The 23071-nt window shown below is 36.4% G+C and overlaps 1 protein-coding gene across 8 annotated transcripts in view; it reads left to right on the forward strand.

Moving 5' to 3' along the window:
* Positions 1 to 23071, forward strand: part of STAG2 (stromal antigen 2) — an 80866-nt gene that overhangs the window by 17888 nt on the left and 39907 nt on the right. For all 8 annotated transcript variants that reach the window (XM_033514105.1, XM_033514106.1, XM_033514102.1 and 5 more), the window contains exons 2-4: positions 18424 to 18565; positions 20446 to 20524; positions 21705 to 21866. In XM_033514105.1, the coding sequence (XP_033369996.1) occupies positions 18522 to 18565; positions 20446 to 20524; positions 21705 to 21866 (285 nt within the window). In that variant the 5' untranslated portion in view covers positions 18424 to 18521. The remainder of the gene's footprint in view (positions 1 to 18423; positions 18566 to 20445; positions 20525 to 21704; positions 21867 to 23071) is intronic.

Raw genomic sequence — 23071 nt, forward strand, 5'->3', positions numbered from 1 at the left:
ACCTGTAAGATTGTGAAGGTCCACAATCTGCTTAGTCATGAATTCAAGTTCATAAAGCAGTTTTCAAACTTAAATTTCATTTTGTTCTTGTATGTATTGATGGAGAGGGTAAAAAGCACACATTTTTTCACTATATCAGGACAGGTTTTTACATTAGATCAGTCACCTTTAATTGAAATTATTCACTACTTTGCAGTGAGATGTACAGGATTGTATTCTTGAATAAATGTCTGTAAGAATTTTTCTGGTCATAACAGTCTCTTTTTTTTTTTTTTTTTAAGTGCTGCTTCTGATCTAACCTGGGTATGTAATAATGTGTGCTACATAAACTGGGCTGTGAAAACCCAAGCTTAGAAAAGTGATTGTTAAAGGCCACAAATAAACAGGCAAGCAGGTGGGTTGCTGAGTTCTTGAGGGAAGTGGGGTTTGTTAGTGTTAAGTCAGATGGGCACTGCAACTCTTTCAAAGCTAAGGGAAGAATTTAGAAGGAAGATGTGAGCTTTGATGGTCCTGCTCTTTGCTTTATGATTTTAGTGATGGAAGCTTGAAACTGAGGTGAGCTTTAACATTACAGTTGTTTAACTTTGGAGTAGCCAAAAACTCCTAGGTAGATTGAACACAGTGGATAGTCATCCAGTTCTGTATTCTTTGGCCAACCATGTTTCAACTTTGTACAATATACCTTGCTCAAAGGCCTGTTGTAAAACTCACATCTTGCTAAAAAATCCTCTTAATTTCTTGTCAGGAGCATTTATACTGCACTGGTGTCCAGCTGTGGAGGGAAAAAAAAAAAATTGCATGCATTGAGTGCTTAGTGTTTTTTCACATAACAGAATAAAGCGTGTGATATTCAGGAGGTAGCCACTAGAAGATTCCATAGAATTTTTCACAATTTTGTGCCTTAACTTTAAAAAAAAAAATAAATTTTGTCTTACAGCGTTTGTTGAGAATGCTTCTGTCAATCTTTTGGCTTTTTCAGGAAGCAATATGAGACTGCCTTGTCTGAAGGGTAACTGATAGTTTAATAGCCTGTTTTAAGGACAGTTATATAGTTAAAAAGCTGCCTTTTAAAAAATAATGGTTACATTTTTGCAAATATTTATGGGGGAGAATATATTTCAATTTATACACTTTGTCCAAATGGATTTCACTGAACATCATTCTCCTTGTGGCATTAGAACCGCTGCTGAATCATCTGATGAGTTACTGCCTGGGTTTGTAATTTGACTGCCCATACTCCATGCATTTATAGGTTTTTTAGTTTGGGAATTGCAGAAGCCTTCCAGGAGTTAATAGCAATTGTCACAGGCTAAAATGAGACTTAAAATTTCTGTGAGAATGCCTGGTTCTTGATTTTTCTTCTGATCAGTAAGAAATCATAAAGGTGCCTATGCTACAAGGATGTATAGATAGGGTTGCAAGTGAGTCTGTATGTCTATATGCTAATACTCAAGGAAGTTTTGAAGAACTAGATATCATCTGTTACAATGTCTTTTTTTCTTGCACCCCACATGAAAATACAGTCAGCACTGAAACAGGCATAGCAAAAAAATTGTCTAGTATAAAATGGCTGGGGGAAGATCAGGAAGAAGAATAGTTTTTAGTCCAGGTTTACAGTTTTCTTTGGGCTTTTTGTGTTCATTCTTATTTCTGGTTTTAAACTGTTTCATTGGAACACAGATAACCTGTGTCTGATGTCAGTTATAAAAGTTTGTGAAACGTTTGTTTCACATGACTGGAAATTAATAAATCGTAATTTTATCAATTTTTCCTAAAATATTACTCTTCATGAGTGATTTTGTCTTTATTAAAAATACTCAAACATCAGTATTTCCCATGAAAGAGGAGAATTTTGCCAATTGTTGCTTAACAAAGGTTTTTAGTAGTAAGTTCTTTCCACTCATGACAAAATGCTCATGTATCCCTCCTTTAATGTGACTGAGGGGACTAGAATGCTGCAGTAGTGCTGGCTTGATACTTGTGGCTTTGTACTGAGAAGGGGTGACCAAGTCATGGAGTCATTCACTTTTGTTCTCTCCCTGGCAGTGGATGGGGGGATTGCTACCTGTGTGTGCATCCATGTTACTGATGCTGCTTCAGTCACAAGCAGTTTCAAGAGAAGACCTTAAAGACATATTGTTTCCTTGGGGATTTATTGCATTTGCAACATCACACCTCTGATCCTACTGCTTACAGAATATGATTATCAGCCATTGGGACTGAATATTTAAACATGGTCACTATGTAGTGTTTATCTTCTCATCTCTTATTCTTTTTTTTTTTTGGCTCATCATTAAAGATCTCTCTCCAGTCTGCTTAGGTTTTGTGGACGTCTTCTATGTGACGTTTTACCTGTATTCATTGTTCCAGTGTGAGTTCTGTCTACTTCTCAGTCTTGCTGACAGACATGTTGATAGATTTATACAAACTGAATTTCTATACAAAATGCATTTTCTTCATTTTCCTGAGGAAGATAAAAATTCTGTGGTTTTTTCTAGTCATCAGGCAATGTGTGGGTGCTTCATATTGTTTCTGCACCCCTGACCCCCCTGTTACCCTTGTGTGCTCCAGGAAACCAAAAAAATCACATGAAAATGTTTAGGTTTTGCCATCATGTTGCCTAGATGAGAACTGCTGAGAAGTAGTATGTCATTGCACATTAGATACTGTGTGATATAGAAAACATCAAATGGTATTTTTACCTGGACAGTTTAAATATTTTTTGTTTGGTTTTGTTGGTTCCAGCACACCATATGGTCTCAGTTTATGTTACACTACTGTGCAGGAGATGCACATGTTTTGAACTATGTAATTTATTACTAAATAAGAAATAGGATTTGTTTAGTGTGTTTTTTTAAATGTAGATTTTGGGAACAATAAGCATTAAAACTTGAATTTTATCTTTTAGTTTCTGAATAGGGAATTGTTGTAGTGTTTGTACCCTGATGTGTTAATTGGTGAGAGATGTGGTTTAAATAGGCAGCCAGGGTACTTCTTTGTCTTCTCTCCCCTGCAAATATTAGCTGCCATTGTGAACAAGAGCATTGTTTTGGTAAAGGGGAAACATTTAATAGCATAATTTTATGCTAGTGCTTGAGGGTTGTAAATATAGCAGTCCAGTATATACTTGGAGATTTCTTGAGCTGGAAATTGCTGCATGTATTGCTCCAAGATTGTACCTTGTATGTAAAGTGAAATGCTTGATGACGTAAAGTGAATTGCTTGATGAGCACATTGTTTTCTTCAGACTTATTGGAGGACATGAAAATACTTTGGTATCTGCTTCTGGGAATAGTGTTGGACAGTTGTCTTTTTCTCTGCAAATTTTTTTTTTTTTCCCTTCTATTTAAATAAAGGGTATTGATTCTTAGGGAAGTCAGGTTGTTGATAATTGTTAAAATTCTCAGTTTATATTATGCAGTGCTTAACTGCAATTGAAACAACTTTAATTTTCTCTATTAAATGTTCTTTTGGAGGACTTTAGGGGACTGTGATTGCCTTTCTAAAATGTGTATATTCAGGCTTTAATGCAGAATTAAATACAGAAATACTGTAATGTAAAGAGTGATTAAACTTTCCTTGCTGCAGAACGTATCTTGGTAGTCTGTACTCATTATACAATCACTTTACTTGCAAGGAAGATATGTGCATTTGTACATGATACAGAGAATCCTGAGGACATTTTGTTAGGTCTGAAAGGGTAAGGTATCCTTTGTGGATTGAATTTTTTTGTTGTCATAAAATGCCAGAATTATTTCCTTAATTATGTCCTAAGTGTTAAGAGTTCTATGCATTTGTTTGCAAGAAAGTTGTGTGAATAACAATTTTGATGGAGTATTATTTTTATGTATTGCTACAAGAGTGAAAAGGCTTATTTAGAGCTTGTCACTGGTGGTATGTTTACTGTGTGTAAATTCAGTACTAATATTTGATATCTGAATTTTAACTTGCTGTGCTTTCTTGTTTTTATTAATATACATGGATGTTAATTGGAGTTAATTGCCTTGGAGACCTATGCAGAGTTCTGTAAATTGAATGATATTTCTGGGTCTTGCAAAAGCTTTTTTTTCATTTCTCAGATGGTGTTTGCGTACTGTGATTTTCTTTTGCTGTTGAACAGCTGTGGCTTTGCCATTCTTATGCTTTAGTCTTTCAGCTACCCCAGCTGTGTCCTTAGACCCTTACTTACCACCTAAGTTAAGTTCAGGAGGAGCTAATTACTGCTTGTTTGGGGCTGTCATCCATCGTCTCTGACCTTTTTAAAGGTTTGGTGCTGCTGTCTGGCTCCCTCTCTGCTGGGTTGCTGCTCTTACCTTTGTTCCTTCCCTGCAGCTAAGACTTGCACAAGAGGAATTTTACTACTTTGTGGCCTAGCAGGTCTATCTTGCTATGATCAGCTGCAAGAAGTGCATATATACCTTCCTGGTGTTTTTTTCCTTCTGCCGTGATTTCGTAGTGTACTGTGTATTATACTAGCATTTGCAGTTCTAGGATAGTTTTTGCACTTAACATATGAAATCTTAAGTTAATTCACATAGTAATAAAATTTATGTTCTGTAATTAATTTTTTTGGCAGGCATCTGTTTCTGTTTCACAGTAATGAATTGGTAGCAGTTCCTAAAATGTCTGTTGACTAGAGAATTGTAGGAAAGCTGGCATTTAAAATGTTTCTTGTAACTGTAAGAAGTGGGCAGCTTTGTCTAAACCATCTTTTCTCTGAAAAACTTAAAAAATTTACAACTGAAATCTATCTAAATTTTAAAAAACAGTACATTGTTTTTCTTTTGATCTCTAAATTTAAAGTTACTTTCCCTTAATCTCAAAAACACCCTGAAATAAAAAATGATATACTAAAGATATAGTCGTATTTCTTAAAAAAACCCCAAACACAAAATCTGCCAAAGAAAAGCCCAAATTGACATTGTGTTATTTATTATCACTATTGTCTGCAACACTTAACAGCAGTTGAAAACTATGGCTCTCATTGTAGGTTCGTTTTAAGTTGCTTGTGAGACTAAATTTGTAGCATTTAATGATCTAGGATTTTCATACCCTAGGGCAAGATTATAGTAAGTGGAGGTCAAGCTGAAAAACCACCAGACCTGATTTACACTCTGATAAAAATGTTCTTGTCTAACAATTAGATTGAATGATATTACCTCTTCTTAACTTGTGCTGGAAATTGTTTTTATATTGTTTCAAGACCAAGGCAGTCAGATGTCAAGACAGCATCCTCTCAATGGAGTATTAGTCTTGCCTTTGAAGTTTATGGAATTGCAGAGGATCCAGGTATATGTATCGATGGCCCCTGGCATGTGTATTGTGGAGGACAGGAAACTTACTCCAAGCAGAATCTGATTTTAATATATATAAAGTCTTCTTAATGTGATGTCCACGTGAAAGCAACAGGCAATGATGCTGAAATAGGGAAAAAAAAGAAAAATCTTGTAAAGACCTAACTTTTGATTGTTGACATTTGAATCTTGCCAGATATACCTGCTAAGTGTGTTTCAATAAGATTCATGCAGTTACTTCTCCAGACCAGTTGATTGACTAGTAACCGATGTTTTGACACTTGTGTAATAGATCATGATCAAAAGAATGATAGTTTTTTAATATATATTAGGTGAGCAATGAAACCGTACTCTGAAACATTAAAAGCGATTGCATTTAGTTAATTAGGGCAAACTAAAGGAAAGATGGTAAATACATTTCAGTCGGAGCATTGTGTTACTATAACTAAACATAATGTGCAGCTACTTTGTCGGGTGATACTAACTTCCAGTGGCATGCCTGTATAGAAATTCCATTTGAGTTGAAACAAGATACTATACTTGTAATCCTGATTAGTGGTACAACAGCATTGAGAATTCTATACTGCTGATTTATTGCCAGAGCAATTCTAAACAGTAAGTGACTTTTTGAGTAAGAACAGAGAGTTGGCAGTTTGCATTAGTAAAGAGATTACTATAATGTAGTAGTAGAAGCAGCTCATTGTTCATCCAGTGTTCTTTTGAAATTGGTGCCTGAGGCATTAAGTGATGACTTGAAAAAATTTGCTACTTCATGATACTGAAGCATACTAGGTTATTTTCTGTGTAAAAGTATTTAAACATGCATGAATCCTAATCCAGTTACCTAATTTTAAATTTCTTCCAGTTTTCCATAATGTATAGCCCACCCTGTGATGATGAACTGCATGCAATTAAGTAATTTTTGTAAGCAAATCATGGTTTCAGGAGCTGTGAGCTTAGTGTACTTAGAAAATGATTTTGCAGAATCTTAACCTGGTTAAAAAGTTTTTATTTGCCATTAGGTGTTAAGATTTGTTGTAACAATTCTGAGCAATGATCACAGATTTCTGGTAAAGGTAACTAGAGAACCAAACCTGTTAAGACACGAGTGAGAATAGAGTCTGCTTAGTTCAACACAGGAGTAATAAATAATTATGTAATTGATGGCTAACTAATTAAGTCAAAGAAACACTACTCTTGAGTAGGTATCTAACAGAACTGAATAACTTAATATGAGGGATTCAACAAGATTAAAATTCTATTTCAGAAAATTAAATATGTGTTTAGAGAAAATATATTGACTTACTTCAGCATTGCATCTGCACAACATAAAATGGAGTAGAAAGATCAAAACACTCTGAAAGAGGTATTGCCTATTTTAAATAATCCCTTTTCTGTCCACCTGTTCAAAATACTTGGAATTTAATTTACTGAGAAATGTCAGAGAATGAGAATTGAAAAACTCTACATGTTAACAGTATGTTGTATTCTCAGTTGTTGAGCTACCTGTTTCTGATTTGAGTGTTGGGAGGTGGGGGGCAGGTGTTTGGTACAAAACAGAGAAACCTATGCTAGGAGTAGGAATGCAGATAATTGCAAAACTACAACAGTTGTTGGAGAAGACATGGTGATAAATACAGCACTTGCATTCTGGCTGTTCTTGTTTTAATAATTAGAGGTAATTGCAACTGATAAGGCAAATATTATCATGAATTGAAAACCACAAGAAGATGATACAGTTCAGATAATAAATTAAAAGCTGAAACTATGGTGAATAAAGTACTTTTCCATGCAATTGTTGGACAACTATAGATTTGTTAGTTGTCCTTTCATGGCTTTCTCTGTGGCAGTTGACTTTTACATCCCTCTGTCAGAGGTTACCTCCCATGCTATGAAAGTCAGCAGGATGGGATTTGTCAGCCCTTCAGTATTCTATGTTTGCAAATTCAGAATATTAGCTTTAATTGTCACTGCTGATGAGTTGCCATTAATAGATCTGTACGCCAGATCATACAGAATGGTTTCTTTAATTTTTTTGAGTTGGATTGGTGTTTTTTTTTGTTCTTTCTTTTCATCTCCAGTGGAATAATAATAATAATAATTATCAATCTAGTAAAGCTTCCCCCCAGCAAGCTCTCCAACCCCTCCAACAGCATCCTGTTAAGAGTCCTAGAAATGGTTGGTCATCAGTAACTGTATCAGAATTTGCCCTACAACATCTTGGGTATGAAACTGCTGTACAAGTTACACTGTAGCTGATGTAAATTCAGTCAACACAGCAATGTAACCTTATTTTATCTTTTGTACATAGTTACCAACTAACTTCTAGCAGGCAGAAATGGTTTTTGGGATGCCCTGTAGTGAAGGAGCTACTAAACTGATGGCTGAAAAAGGATGTTCTTTTTGTGTGACATCAGGTAAAGACAATAGCTGGATTTCTTGCCTTATGCCAAAGATGGCATTTTTGTCTCAGCTGGAAGGAAGTAAAAAGAAAGCAATATTTAGCGTGCAAGCCTTGTTCCGTGTGCTGGAGGTGAGGGGATTGGTACGTCCAGGTGCTGGAAAAATGCGGTGGTTTCCCTGAATCTCCAAGAGCATGGGGCAGTTGGGAATTCAGCTCACTGGTGCTACGGGTACACCCTGTTCTAGAATGCCTCTCTTGGAGTGGGGGAAGGGGGAGGAATCGTAGCACATGTAGCTTGTTTAAGAGACATCTGGCACTACTGCTCTTTTTTTTTTTCTTTAAGAAAATACAGGAAAAAGGCTGAAAATAAGTACCTTATCTCAACAGCTTCTACTGTGTTGCTGAGCTTGTAAGTCTGATAGTTGTAGTCTTAATATTTTCATTGTATTGAATATGGCTCAAATAAAATATTTTCTACAAATTTTGATATTTGCATAATGTCATCAGTAAATTTTCAACATAATATAGATTTAGTTGTAGGGTATAACTATCTCTTGAAAGAGGAGGGAGCTACTAGCTTTATTTATGTGATAAAATTTACTCAAGAGCAAATGTGTAGAGGGGTACAGCTTTATGGATTTTTTTTTTTTTCTTTTGAGATTAAATGAAGAAACCAAAGGTTTAATTTTTGGTTGATTTAACAAGCTCTATTTGTATATTTTAGATCTGTGTAGAATGGATGTTTCTGCATAAAGAATAGTCCTTCACAGTAGTAGTGGCACTTATAACAGAAGATAACTTCAAAAGGACAAGTCTCACTAACCTTTTCTTCAATATTTTGCACACATCAAGACTCGGTTGATATTTGTCAGCTTACTTAGTAATATGAGATTGGTCTCTAAAAACCCTGGCTTTGATACTCTTTTTCATGTTAGCTTTCATAAAGCAGGCCTAGTTTGGTAGAGCACTCTCAATTGGCTTAATTTTTTACCTGCCACAAGTAAGCAATTACAGAGTTGAAAAAACTGATTTAAATAATGCCAATATTTTTGTCATGTTCTCTTAAGACATATGCAAGTGGCCAGGCTGCTTTCCTCTGGATGTTCAGTGAAATGTTAGTAGTTAACTCTAGGTCTCCATACATGAGGTTTCAGTGCCAGTCATCTCTCCCACAAAACTTTTTTAAGAGCACTCTGTTTTAGGATGAATAAAGAAAAAGGAGAGTTGTGTTTAGACTTAGTGATGATATGTAATTTTTTCATCCAATAATTAATTAATTAATGAGTTACACAGATTCTTCATTGTGAATATATTCAGTTCTCTGAATGGAATGGCGAAAGCCACGCACATCACAACTGCTGTTTCATATAAAATTAGTATTCAGTACTGCACATCTCCAAACAAACCAATTGGGCTTTTAGCCCAAATATTATGAGGGAGAACAAGAACAAAATATTGGGTATTAAAAATGTTTAAGTTGTGACTGAGGATGTATGGAGCACAGATGTTCTGAGGTTGGCAGAATTGCTGAGATAAGTGTTTATTGAAAGATAACAAGGTTTTTGTCTTTATTTCCTCAGTTTTAGAAGTGAAGCCAACTTTTGCATACATGTGTAGTTTGCTTGAATTTTATGTTGTAAGGATGATTATTTAGGTTGATTGTTCAAAGATCCATAATCTGCTTATGAAAGGCCTAGGTTTTAGCTGTCATACTGCTTGGTTTGGATGTGGTACAATGTTTATTTACTTTTTCTTAAATATTCCTTTTTGTTTATGATGGCATAGATTTTCTTTGGGCCAGGGAGGGATGGACACGAATGGTGAGGTATTGGCAGTCTTTGGAGCTGTACTTATTCAGTGAGATTTCCAGTGCTGCTGCGAGACTGTGGGTGCAGCGGTGATGGAGTAGGTGGGTGGGAGAGCACCTAGGGGTGAGTGCAGAGCAGCTGCGGCCCTGCAGGTGGCCTAGGAGAATTTTAGGCAGGGATGCTCTTGCTGTATCCCAGGCCCAGTAGAAAAAAAGCTGGGCTGGTTTGACAGAAGACAGCAGGATGAAATTAAATGAAGTATCCTCCCACACTTTTTCTGTTGGTTTGGTTTTTTGAAAATTATTTTAAACGTCCAGGTAAGACTACCACCATTTGGCTTGTTTCTGTATTATTTTCACTTTATTTCTGTGGTGGATTTAGTCTCTTTTAGTTACTGTCTGGAGCCAGTTCAAACAGTTTTGTAAAGTGTGAAGCTTCAGCTAATAAACTGGTGAATCTCAGCTGACCAAAGATAGAACAGAGTTGGTCTCCTTTTTCCTTCTGATCATGGAACGCTTGGGATCACCATGCAGGGGAGTACAGGGATTTTGGCAAAGGACTTTCAGAAGGGTGCTGTGACCTGGGCTGATACAAGTTGACTGGGAGATGTGCTTGAGAGATTTTACTTTCCAGTCTTCAGTGGTTTTGTTTTCCCTTATTTCAGCCATCTAATACTGAATTGTATCTTAGAATAGCAGCTGAAGCTATTGCAGTATGCACTTGTATAGTCCCTCCTCCAGAATTTGTCATCAAATGTAGTTGTTCTTAAAAATGCCCAAAATTTTGGGCACTAACCCCTAGTGACTTGCACTTTTCTAGGCGGAAAATCTATAAGGTAGGAGGGTAAGCAGTGGGGCTCTGCTAAAGTGAGACAACTTGCAGGCTCGCATTGATCAGTGGCAGAACAAAAAATAGAACTTGCTAGATGGGGGATGCATTGTCAGTTGGAAAACCCTGCCTCCACCCTGTGTATTGAAGTAATTCATTGCTGTTGGCTGTATGTTTGAACAACGCTAATTCTGCTCAAGGATTTGCTGTGGAACATGTTACCTGCTTGCTGTGGACTGTGCATGTCTTCATCCCTAGTTTTTTTACAAGAGCAAAGATTTTGAGGGGATGTGCAAAGTGCATTTTTGAAAAAACAGTATGTGAAGGGGCATATTGTTCTATTCTGTAGTTTAGTTTGGAAGTTTATGGTATTTAGGCAGCTGGAGGTTGTGTTTGCCTGGTATCATAAATGAACAACTACTCCTACTTTGACTTAAGTAGGCATATGTGGCTTTTGTCCCCCCCCCATTTATTTATTTCTTTAAAGTCTTGGTCATTATCTGACTTGGCTTTTATTCTTCCTAAGAGCCTCATTTTCCATGCAGTCAGACTACAACATCTGGAAGCAATCTCTTCTTTGGCAAGGAAAGATGTGACAAGCACAATGAGGTGTAACTTCTACTTTTGTTATCTTGCCTTTGTGTTTTTTAAGAGATCCAAACCCAAACAATTTTAAAGATATATGGGAATTTCAGGTGCATTTTAGTAAAGCTTGGGAATATTGTTGGGCAGGATCATTAGAGAGTAACACAGGTATTTTCCCCTTTAATAAGCATAATAGTTGCCTTTATTTTACAGTTCAATAATCTTTCAGATATTGTAATGCATATATTGAGTGTTTTTACTGGACAGTGTGAATTACTAGTTGCCACTGTAAAAACCTCATAGGACTCAAGCAGTAGTAGTGTACTTATGTTTCAAAATATCATATAACTTCATTAAATATATTGATGTTATTAATGGTACTTTAATGAGCAATCCTATGACTGTGAAGCACTCACTGTAGCAAGCTCTTTTCCTCCTGTAATAGTTGTTCCACGTATTTAATTAAACTAGCAGAAATCAAAAAATACTTTTAATGAGAGGAGGATTATTTGGTGGTGTAATTGAGATTGGCAGACTTATTAGGTTGGTACAAAGGTCCTTGTATATTATTCACATTTCAGAAAGTCTCTAAAATTGGGATATAATCTCAACCTTCACTTTGAGTTTTAGCCTGACTTCTTTCATATGCCATTTAAATTATTTTTTTCTTTCATTCTTCCTTCTCCCCCCTCAATAAAGCCTGTTTAGGATTTTGTTTTCACAGCATTAAACCATGAAAACAAATTTTACTTTGTGTTGACCAGTGTGTGCATTACCTCTGGAGGCCTGTGTTTCCATGTGCTTGGCTGTTTCCTGGCTGGCTCTCAGGTTCTGGGGGTCCTCAGCTGCTGTCAGCTGGGCTTCTGGCTGAGGAGTGGTGAGAAGTGAATGGTTCTCTAGGTACATGTGCTGTCTGCTGTATAATGGAGGAAATGCATGTGGAAAAGGAGTAGGGAGGGTACTTTGAAGAGGCAGGTGAGACTGGGCAGGTGATGAATTTAGACAGAAGATGCTGTCATAGGCGATATGTATCCCCGGCATGGTGTTTGTTTGTGGGGCTTCTTCCCCCTTGGCAGGTGTGTAAGTAGGAGCTGGGGAACGACTGGGGCCTCAGTGCCTGCTTAGCCCCACAGAGCTGCAGAAAAAGCAGGAACCTTGCATTGCCTCCAGATTGCCACGTAGGTATATGAGGTCCTGTGTCGCAGCAGAGCTCTGCCCGCTGGTGGTGATGCTCTGACCTTGGCAAAGCTCCTCAATGGCTGTGCTGTGAAGGTAGGGTTCAGCTGCACGTGCTGCATCCAGTGACTTGTGTGGCTGCAGGAGAAATTGATTCAGTTGGCTGATCCGATGGAGGGCTAATCATGGGAGATGGAAATGGTTTTGGTTTTATAATTTGCTTGCTGCTGGGTTGCCTGAGTGCCAGAAGGAGCAGAAGCTTTCCTGTGTTTAGAGAGAGGAAAGGAAAACCTACTGCTTTCAGTGACAGCCCACGGTGTTGGAAAAGCATATTCTGAGATGGCTCTTTCTCACTTATTCAGCAGACTTGTTGTATGAACTAAAGAGCAAATGTTATAAAAATGAATAAAGAGCAGGCCAGGGGAAAAAATGGTAGTAGTGGCATAAAATCAACAACCATCACAGCATGGCTTTTTTTTAAAAAAAATGTTTTGTTTTGGTGGTGGTTTTTGTTTGTTTGTTTTTAAAACAAAAGATTCTTGTTTTGAAAGATGGAGAGGTGTGTGGTCCCAAGTTGTGTGGATGGGATGTAACAATTGGAAGTTCAGGGAAAAAAAAGCGAAGAAAGAGACTGAAAAGATAAGAGCTGTGTGAATTCAGTCATGTAGGTTCTTGGCATGTTAACTGTTCAGTGGCTTTAGCACAGTGGACTGGTCCTGTCTTTGTGAGCAAGGAAGTACGTAGATTGATGGTCTCTAGTTCAGACCTTTCTGTAAAGGAATTACAAGTCTCATTTGTTAAGCAAACAGCACGAAAATAACCACACAGATAAAGATATTAATTGCATTATTGTTTTGTTTAGTCTTGATTGCACTATCTTAACATGATCAAAGCTGCTGATACGGTTATAGCTATATATTAAAGTACAGTTACATTACAGAATTATACTTGAAGTATGTTTTCTGTATTTTACTCAAATTGCAGAATTGCTTTAAAGCTAGTTGGCAGCTGATGTATTAGGTTGTATACTGTTAGTAGAAATAACACACTCTTTGAGGTCTGTAGTGAATGTCATGCAATTTCTCAAAATCTTGCTTAAATTAAGTCCACTTACAGAAATAAAAGTAAAAGGAGTATGAAGAAGCAAATTTGTCTGGTTTTTTGTTGTTTTGGTTTTTTTTCCCCTGGATAACCAAACATCATTTTATCAAACAAAAGGTTAAGCACATTATAGTTTGTCTGAAAAGGGGGTGAGAGGTATAATGTAGCTGATACTGCCTTTCTGTTCTAAAATAGTTAAGGGAAAATACTGGACATATTTATGATCCTTAATTTAAATTCTATCTGGTTAGTATTTTAACTGTTGGTGCTGCGTAATTGGTCCTGAAGCATCACTCATTCATGGATAGGTAAATAATTCAGAGATGAACTTCAGCCATACGCTCCAGCGTCACAGTTTGAGAAGTTGTAATTTCCTCAGTTAAGTGCGGTCCTTGATTTTCCAGGTGATAAATTGAATTACAGGGGGGGAAAAATAAAATACATCTCTGAACAGCCTATTCTGCATTACCCAAATCTTTGTCCTGGCCATGTAGCTATTTTTTTAACTTTGCATCTCTGCCTTCCCAAAAAAAATGGTAACTGTTTTACTGATTTGCATTATAAAACTTCCAGGTGATAGATGACAAGGATCCAACAGCAACCAAAATAAACAGCCTGTATAGGGAACGCTCCCCAACCAAAACCCATCTGAAACCTCACAGTGAGCTTGATCAATAACACTGGAGTTACTGCATTTACACAAGTATACAAAACACAAACGTCTGAGACAATTTTTGTGATTCTTTATAGTATGTGTATACACACATACATAATTAGGTATATTCTTAGAGCAGATGCTGCTCACTGAATTGCATTAGTGTATCTATGCATGTAATAGTAATTGTGGGAGCACAGGTAGCCCTCAGCAACTGCTGATGACAGTGTATGTGTTATTGTGTGAATTGTGCTGGTGAATTCTATGAACTTTTGGCAGAGTCAACATTTGGCCAGTGTATTTGAGTTTATCACAACCATACCTAAATATTCATGTAATAGGGATAAATAGCCTTTAAGATATAAATCTGTTTCTCAATGAATATGCATTTAGAGTCTTGATAGTGTTTCGTGCTTGCTGCTTGCTTTTAACAGTCAAATTCTTTGAAGCAGAAACCCCTCCTACATTTATAGTTGGAAGCATTATGTATGATTACTGTTGCTGAACTGCTCCTGTTGTTTCCAGTAGATTTTTTAGTTCATTAATGTTTTGTTAGTAAAGTTTTAAATAGCAAGCTACAATAAAGGGATACATTATTTCTGCTCTTAAAATGTTCTTTGAAATTCTTCTGATTGTTTTGAAAGCTAAATACTGAGACTAGTTACACTACAGCAGCTGTATGCATTTCTGTTTTTGTAAGAGTCATTGGAATAAAACATGTATCTGCCTTTATTGTATCTGCCTTTATTTCACAAAAGATGAAGAAATCCTCTGGTGTCTTAATAATCTAAATACAGATCTAAAGTACATGGGCTACAATATTATTGCAGTTTTAGCAATCTGTTATAAAGTTTATGGCAGAGAAATAACTAGGTCAACCTCTGGATGACCTGTCTTTTGGAGTTTCTTCAGTTAGCTTTAGGCTAGAGCTCCACCTTGTGATCCTTCAGCAGGATACATTTTCTTTTTATAGTTAATAATTTAATTATGATTTCACAAAGTTGAATGCCTTTTAAAGTTTCCACAGGCTTGAGAGATTTCAGTATCTGCTTGGGAAAATTAAAGTTGGAAGTCTGTGAACATGCCAAAAAAGAAACTCGAGCTGATTTTTATGATACGGTTTGGTTTAGAGTTAACTTCCTAGAGTTCTTAAAATAATATGTTCATTAGAACACATTTAATAGATAAGGTCAGCTTGCACTGTTTGAATGACATCTGCAAGAATTGAACTTTTTTCTTTTCAGATTTCACTGTGGTATATGAACTTGATATATTTAAAAAGTTTTGGTAGGAAAATCATCCATATAAGTGTTCTTTCTTATTGGCTTCCTGAACAGCATGCTTTGAATGAGTCATTCAGTGTGGGTATGAAGGAGACATGGCTGGCAGTAGTCTTGAATTTCCAGAAGGTGATGAGATGAAGGGTCTTGGGGAATGACCAGTGTCGCTCTTTTCCCATACCAAAACAAGAGAACATGACATAAAGTTGGAAAGTGATGAATTCAAGGCAAAGAATTTTTACAGTACGAATAGTGTAGAATTTATGCCTTTTCATAGTATGGAATTTGGCTGTGGGAGTTCTTGGATGGAAGATAGCCTACTATTTGGAAATATTAATGGAAAAAATAAAGGCGTTTTGAAGTATTGGGACAACCTCTCTGGCCAGCAAAATCCATGGATTATTTCTGGATGCTAAGAAGGTATTCAGGGAAACTTGGCTATAAAGGAAATAACGTTCTTCCTTGGGCAGATTCTCTTGGCCACTGCCAGAGAGCTTACTGGACTGGGTTGACCCTGTTGGCTGAGCATCAAAAGACCTTCATTCTTGATGTGTATAAATCTTGTAAAATTATTCTTTAGTAGGACAAATGCAAGTGTTTTTTTGGTCATTTCTGGAAATTAAGCTTGACATCTGAGATCCCTTACACTCTTCCTTTGTACACCATTGGGAGGTGTTCATCTCTAGCTTCTGTTTTCCAGAGTACCACTAAATAGTTGCACTCATGGGGGCTAAGGTTTTTCTACCTTAAGAAAAACAAAAAATATGAATATCAGAACTTGAATGCTTCAGCATCAAGCAAAAACTTGCTATGTCTGTTCTGTTCTAGGAGATGATTCTGGCAAATGCCACGTTTTGTCTCATGTTTTGTGGTCTGTACTAAGATGAATAGTTCTGACAAGAAGTTCAAATTGGTGTAAAAGGCAGACAGCTTTTGTTAGTGATTTTTTTGATTTGTTTGATGTAGAGAACAAGTACTCTAATGATTTGCCCATTCTTTTTCATAGTTCTGTTTGGTTTTTTTCATTTCTATGGTTATAATAATTTTCTGAGATTTTTGCAAAATTTGGTAGGATAGTATATTTCGGTTTCATATAAGGAGCCAATTTGCATGTAAGGATCCTGATTGTCACTTTAGTAGATGTCTTGCCTCTTAACATTGAAAAAGGTAAACTAGAAAGAGTCAAATACCAACACATTGATAGACAGGTTGAACTTGAAACTGGGCAGTATGATTTTTGATGTTTGCACCTCTGCTTTGCGCTGGCACTGAATCACAAGCATGCCTCAAAAATAACTTGTACAGTTTATTTTCTTCATTTTTCTTCCCCCCCCTCCCCCCCCCACTACAGCTGAGCAGGTGCCAGCCTGATGACCAAGGCATTAAAGTGTGTTTCTTTTTTCCAAGTTTGAGTTGCTCATTAGAATCAAAGAAAATGTTAAGAAATAAACAAATACTAAGTACATTAAAAAATTCTGAAGTGTAGCACTTTGTTAGTTTCTGAGCATGGCATTTCACAGACAGCCTGGATGGTATAATAGCATCTTGCCACCAAAGAAGGGAATTTTACCCTTCCCTCTCCTGCTGGTGGCTATGCAGTCTTATGTTTTCTGTGCCTTGACTCTGGATATCTGCTATTGAACCAGTTTAACATGAGAATCTGGGGGGAAAATACTTGAGTTGTATTTTGCCCATTTTAATGGGGATTTGGGTGATACTCAATTGTCAGAGCGTACAAAGGTGAATGACTGGGTAGGGGTTGTTACTGTGCCTGGGACCATGGGTTGCTACGGGGAGTGTAAATGGAGTGCACTGGTTGTGTGCCTATGTGGTGCCTTTACAGAAAGGAGGAATGCAGTGGCAGAGGGTGCTGCCATTCTGCAGCATGGCTTTTATTTCAGAAGCTTTTTGTCTTCTGCTGTGTTTTGGATGGAACATGCTTTAGGAGTTGTGGACTGTCTTGAAATTAATAATCTTGAACCTCCTTGCTTTTGCCACTATTTATTTCCGCTTTGGTTCTCTGCTTTAATGTAATTATGTGAAATGTGAAGAAAGAGAGAATGTAATAAGTACAGGGTTTATGATTTCTCTTATCTCTCTAAATCCTGGAAGCTACAGTGGCCCCTAGCATTTAGAATAAGCACTTGCAGGAGAAAACCTGTCCAGCCTCTCTGCCACATGCTTGGTTGAAATGCAGTCTCTGGAGCAGAGCTACCAGACTTTGAGCAACATGTGCTTAGCATGCCAAAATTAAATATTTCCCTCAAATACCTAATCACTCCAGAAAGCTGTATAGTCAGCAGACTGACTCTGACAATTTTCCTTCTTGGTATGCTATCTTCAAAATACTTGAACATCATGCTTTCTTAATTTCACTGTGTAAAAGTTAGCCTGGGGAGCCAAGTGACATAGAAAACTTCAGCCCAGATGGCAAAAACTTGCTTTTGAAGTATCCAGGGTGATTTTTTTCCCCCTTAAGAATAGGAAAAATAAGACAAAACCCTAAATTTATTATAATGAACAGTATTATGGTGAAGTTTAAAAAGGGTAGTTCAAAATCTTTAGTTTTCTTGCTAAAACAGTTGTGTTTTCCATGCTTGCCTTTATACTATGTGGATAGTATTATCTTCCTTGATACTCCTAAGAGCCTTGACAAATGCTTCAAATGTTAAACCTGTTGTAAGTCTGGTTTATCAGCTCTGGAAGACATGGAGTTGTGAAGCATCTGATTATAAGAATTTATTTTAAGAGCTTATATTTATGGGAAATTACATGGAAGTTGGCAAGTTGGAGATACAAATTTGCTATAGATAATATTTTAAAATATGCACATATTGTCCTTCAAGTTCAACATCAAGTCCAGTTTTGTTTGGTCAACAAGAATTACCCTAGTGTTGTCCATTCTGGGCTCTGCTATGTTGTGTTAATGAAAACCATTGTTCGCTCATCCTATTCAGAAAATGTGTGTGGTGGGGTTTTGATTTTTTTGAAATTATTTTTTGCTGGTTTTGGAGGGTTTTTGTTTAGGTTTTTGTTTATTTGTTTGGGTTTTTTGTTATATTTTGTTTGGTTGAGTTTTTTTACAGTGTTTCTGTATTATTATTTTACTGCAATGCTTTTACCATTTGTGGAGTCACTTTGTGGTAGCATCATGAGAGGACTCAAAATCTTTAAACAGGAGAAAGCTTGTTTGGAAACAGGATGGTGGGATCTACATTTTCTGTTTCCAACTCTTTTATCCTTCCATATGTAGAATAATTTTCACTGTACTTTTTTATCTGTTTTATTCTAGAAGTCTGCTACAAAGGAAGAAAAAAAAGTAAGCTTACACTTCAGACTGCTTTTTGAATATCTTTCTAATACAGTGGTGTTCCAGAAGATGATAAAGAAATGATAGCAGCTCCAGAAATACCAACTGATTTTACTCTCCTTCAGTAAGTACTTTAAAAATCTGTAGTTCTGTTTGTAAATGTACGGTCTCTTTTTTGTGTTGTGGTTTACTTTCTCTTGGAAACAAGGAAACATAATAAAGGATAGTGTTCTATATTTTTTTTTTTTTAGATTTATAAAAGCATTGTTTTAATTTTTTCTTGAGTATTAATTCAGGAGTAAATTAAGTTTTTAAAATGTTGTTTAAAATCTGATTTTAAATCAAGTAGTTGAAAAATTTGCCCTTACCTGGGGCAGGTCAGTTAATATTTTAAATATGTAATGCCAAATGCTTTAGTTAAGGCCAAAGTAATGGCTTCCCACAGGCATCAGTTCCTTGGTGTTTTTGACATAATTTTACTAAGCCTTTCATCTTCCCCCAATTTTTAAGAAACAGATATTTAAGTTTCCAAGATTTAGAATTAGGTACAGATTATGCTTTTGGATAGAGAAGTAAAGCATTTCAAGCAGACCAAAAGAATCCAGTTCGCCCCCTTTTACTTGTCAATGGATTGGCACGAATACATTTCTCTAGACTGTTAAAATGGTTTAACTTGGTTATGAAGTCTAAAAAGATGCAAAGGTGCAGTTTCGTATCAATGAGTTTATTTGTGTGGGTGTTTGTTTTTTTCAGTGAGAAATAAAAGATTTGAAATAAATTGGAAGATCGTTTAATGTAAAATAATGTTTTTACAACTGTTTATAATGGTTTTCTACTCTGTTGTTGTAGTTTATTGCTTAGTGAAATGCTTGGAATTTGTATTTAGTTCTTTCCTGTGAAAATAAGAACATCGAGGCATCTTTACAGAGGAAATTTTTTCCACCTTTTTTCTTTCTTTCATTCTTCCCCCCAATGCCCTGGTTTGCAGCCTTTTCCAGTCTATATCAGCTTATATAGTCAGCAAAACCAGACACAGCAGAATCCATGTCAAAAGGCAGCAACTCCTTTCAGACACTTGGCAGTAGTGAGAGACTAAGTTTCTGGAGTGTTTTAGAAGGTTATAAATAAATACATCCATAGGAATGAGTCTTCCGTGCCTCCGGTCATATTTCTGATTGTTTTGTTAATTGAATCAGGAACTGTGTATCAGAAATTTGTGATAGCAGCTTAAAATTCATTGTACTGCATCTGTGTGTTAAAATGAGCTCTTGTAGCATCATTTGTAGCATTTAACTTAATTTCTACAGGAAATGTAGAAACAGAGACTACTACACAAGCCAAGCATTCTCTATTAGTAATTCAGGTCATTTCACACACCTTCCCATCGGTGTTGCCGATTAAGGATTTGTGTGTCAATGCAGCATATTTTAATGTGTAGGAAATGAAACAAATGAGTTTGTGTATTTAGTGTTTTTACCTTACAAACCTAAACAGAACTACAGTGTATCATTTTGATGAGGAAACCTCACCAAAACTTCTTTTCTGTACCTTTCAACATAAGCAAACCTCTTAATTACTTCCTAAGTTTCTAACAGCATGAAGAAATCTGTTAAGACACTTTGGTTGTCAGGGAAAGTGATGCTTTTGGGTTTTTTCTCCTCCTCATTTTGTTTAAGGATTTGTGACCAGTATTTAAAACTCTTTGGTTTTTGAGATGTTTTCATGTTTATCACGTCAAAGGCATGGTTCCCAGCCTGCTGCTATTTTCTACCTACCCTCAGATCTTTTAATTTTCCTGGATGGCTTCCTTCTCAGGTACATTGTTTGGAGGAGACAGGATAGGCTGCGAGTGTGGGGATATGCTCTGTTCCTCAACAGCAGGCTTGGGAAAAGTTTGACTGTTGGTGATGACTTACTGGACTGAGAGCATACTATGATTTTATATAGTATATTTAAGAATGTTTCTGATGAAATGTGTGAATGGTTTGTCTTTTTTCCTTGCAGGGAGTCTGAAACACACTTCTCTTCTGATACAGACTTTGAGGATATTGAAGGAAAAAACCAAAAACAAGGCAAAGGCAAAGTATGTTCAATCTTTAGGGATACTGAAACATTTCTACAGTTACGAACTGAAGAGTTTAGCACTTGCTTTGAAGTTGAATGAGCAAGGAATATTTTCTGAAAATGCAAGTGTTCTGTGAAGAGAGTTCATATTTGTAATTGCATGGAAATTGACTGTTTCTGTGATATTTCCTTACTGCTCTGAAGGCACAAGGGAGGTAGGGCAGGAAAGGATAAGCTTTGATTTGATCAGTCTCTTAGCATATTTTCCACCCTATTCATCGTGGATAAATATACTTAATTTATTATATTATACATATACTTAAATTTATCATGTATTCTATGTCTTTTAGTTTGAAAAGTGAACAGAACAATAATTCAGTTAAAAGTGCTTTTTTTAAGAGGTTGCAGACAGGAGGTTACAATAGTGGGGTGGGAGGTCTAAACCCGGTTCTCAGCCCTTCTTTCCCTTCCTTGGAGAGTTTTCCTCCCCATGTGCCTCTCACAGGCTTCAGAGCCACCACATGTGGCTCCTTCCCTGCCGTACGCTAGCCTGGGCTGTGACCCTTCATTGGGGTCACAGTATGAATGACCCCAATGAAGTACGAGCCTGTACTAGTGCAGAGTACCTGCTTGTTGAGAGGTGGTGATAGATTTTATACAATGGTCATGTAATTTGTACTTAATATTTTTCTTTCTTCTTTCTGTAAGTCATACGTCATTTGGGAAATCAAATACAAAAAAGCTGGTCTGCTCTTCCTCACCCCACCATTTGCCAATGTATGTTCAAATGAAAGAACAAAGGGTTAATTAATGGCAGAGGAGATTTTCTGATGTGTTAAGGGAATCACCTTAGCTGTTTTAAAGGAAATATGTATAATCTGTTTTATGATTTAAACACATGAAAGATCTGTGTTATACACACTAATCACATTTTTAGTTGCTAAAAGATTTTAAATGAGGTAAGGAGAAGCCTTGCTGGTCTTTGTATCACTCAGGATCTGCTGTTTCCAGCTTCTGAATTTATTTATATATATATATTACACACATATACACACACATAGATACATATAAAACATGTAAAAATATTGTTGCTGAAAATCAAGGGTCTTGTCTATATTTGTCATGGTATGGATAGTGATTTTTTTTTTTTTTAATACTTCTTAATAATTAAATAAAACTTCTTGTGTATGTGATTGCAGACCTGTAAAAAAGGAAAAAAAGGACCAGCAGAGAAGGGAAAAAGTGGTAACGGAGGAGGGAAACCTGGTGGTCCGAATCGGATGAATGGACATCACCAACAGAATGGTGTGGAAAACATGATGCTCTTTGAAGTAGTTAAAATGGGCAAGAGTGCTATGCAGGTAAGACCTGGGATAGCTCTATGACTTGGATATAGGTACAATTTAAGTAGAGCAATATTTTCTTCTACATGCAATTTAATCAAATGAAATCTAAAGTAATTGTTTTCCTTCCATTTGCTGGTTTTAGCTGTATATAAGTATCAAAATAAAGTGGTTTTGCTTTGTTGGTCTCTAAATTCGAATGAACTGATACTTAATTTCTGAATGTTATTCATTAATAATCATATATGAAACAAAAAAATACATACTATGATTCAAAGTAAGTTTTTAGTATCTGGAATGAAGAAAGGTTGTTTTGGATTACATAAATTAAACGTCTTTTTTGTGTGGCAGTCCTTTTTGTGTGGTGGTTTAGACTTACTGTTGTCATAGACCTTACTGGACTTTATTATTGTCATGGACCTTAACATGAATCTGTAGTTTTTACATGCATCCAGAGCTTAGATTATCTGAAAATAGATAGTTGCTTCTCTTATACAAAGTAAAATCACTAGCTGCAACTTAGAGGCTCCTCTTTACATTTCCTGACCCAAATTCTAGCCAATTGAAGGGTAGTAATATACTCTGGCCAAGTCAACTTAGGGGAAATTTAACTCTTTCAAGTATCATTAGGCACCCTCCCCACTGCATTTAGTAACAGGACTGAAATAAGACTAATAAGAAATACATCACTGTTTTTGTTGTTTTTTATTTTCAAATTCAGTGAGTCTCCCAGTCAAGATAGGGTTAAAGTGTAATAAGTGTAAGCCTGTCAGCCATGAAGCTTTCCTGCTGACTCACTCATGTGACTCCTGGCAGTGTGGAAGAAAAACTATCTTTGGGACCAGAAATCTAGAGTTTGCAGCTCTTATAATACATATGCAGGAAGCTGGGTTGCTGTACGATTCTCTCAGGGTTTGCAGGCACCTGCAAGGCACCTTACAGCTGGGAACAAAAACAAATTACTTGGATGTATTTGCACAAATCATTTGTTTTGTTCTATTTCAAAGCAGATGGAAAAACATACTTCTCTAACTGTTGCTCCGTGTGCAGCTTGTTCAGCCAGTTATCAGTAATTGTATCCTCATGACATTTTAGCTGTTTAAAATGATATACCATCAAAATATTTTGCTTTCTAAGGGCAAAATTGAGCTTTGCCAGGTTTGATTACTCTGTTGAATTGGGAAATTGATACCTGAATCTTTGTCAATTTTTATAATTAGAAA

Source organism: Parus major, chromosome 4A (assembly GCF_001522545.3).
Source record: "Parus major isolate Abel chromosome 4A, Parus_major1.1, whole genome shotgun sequence".
NCBI classification, from domain to species: domain Eukaryota; kingdom Metazoa; phylum Chordata; class Aves; order Passeriformes; family Paridae; genus Parus; species Parus major.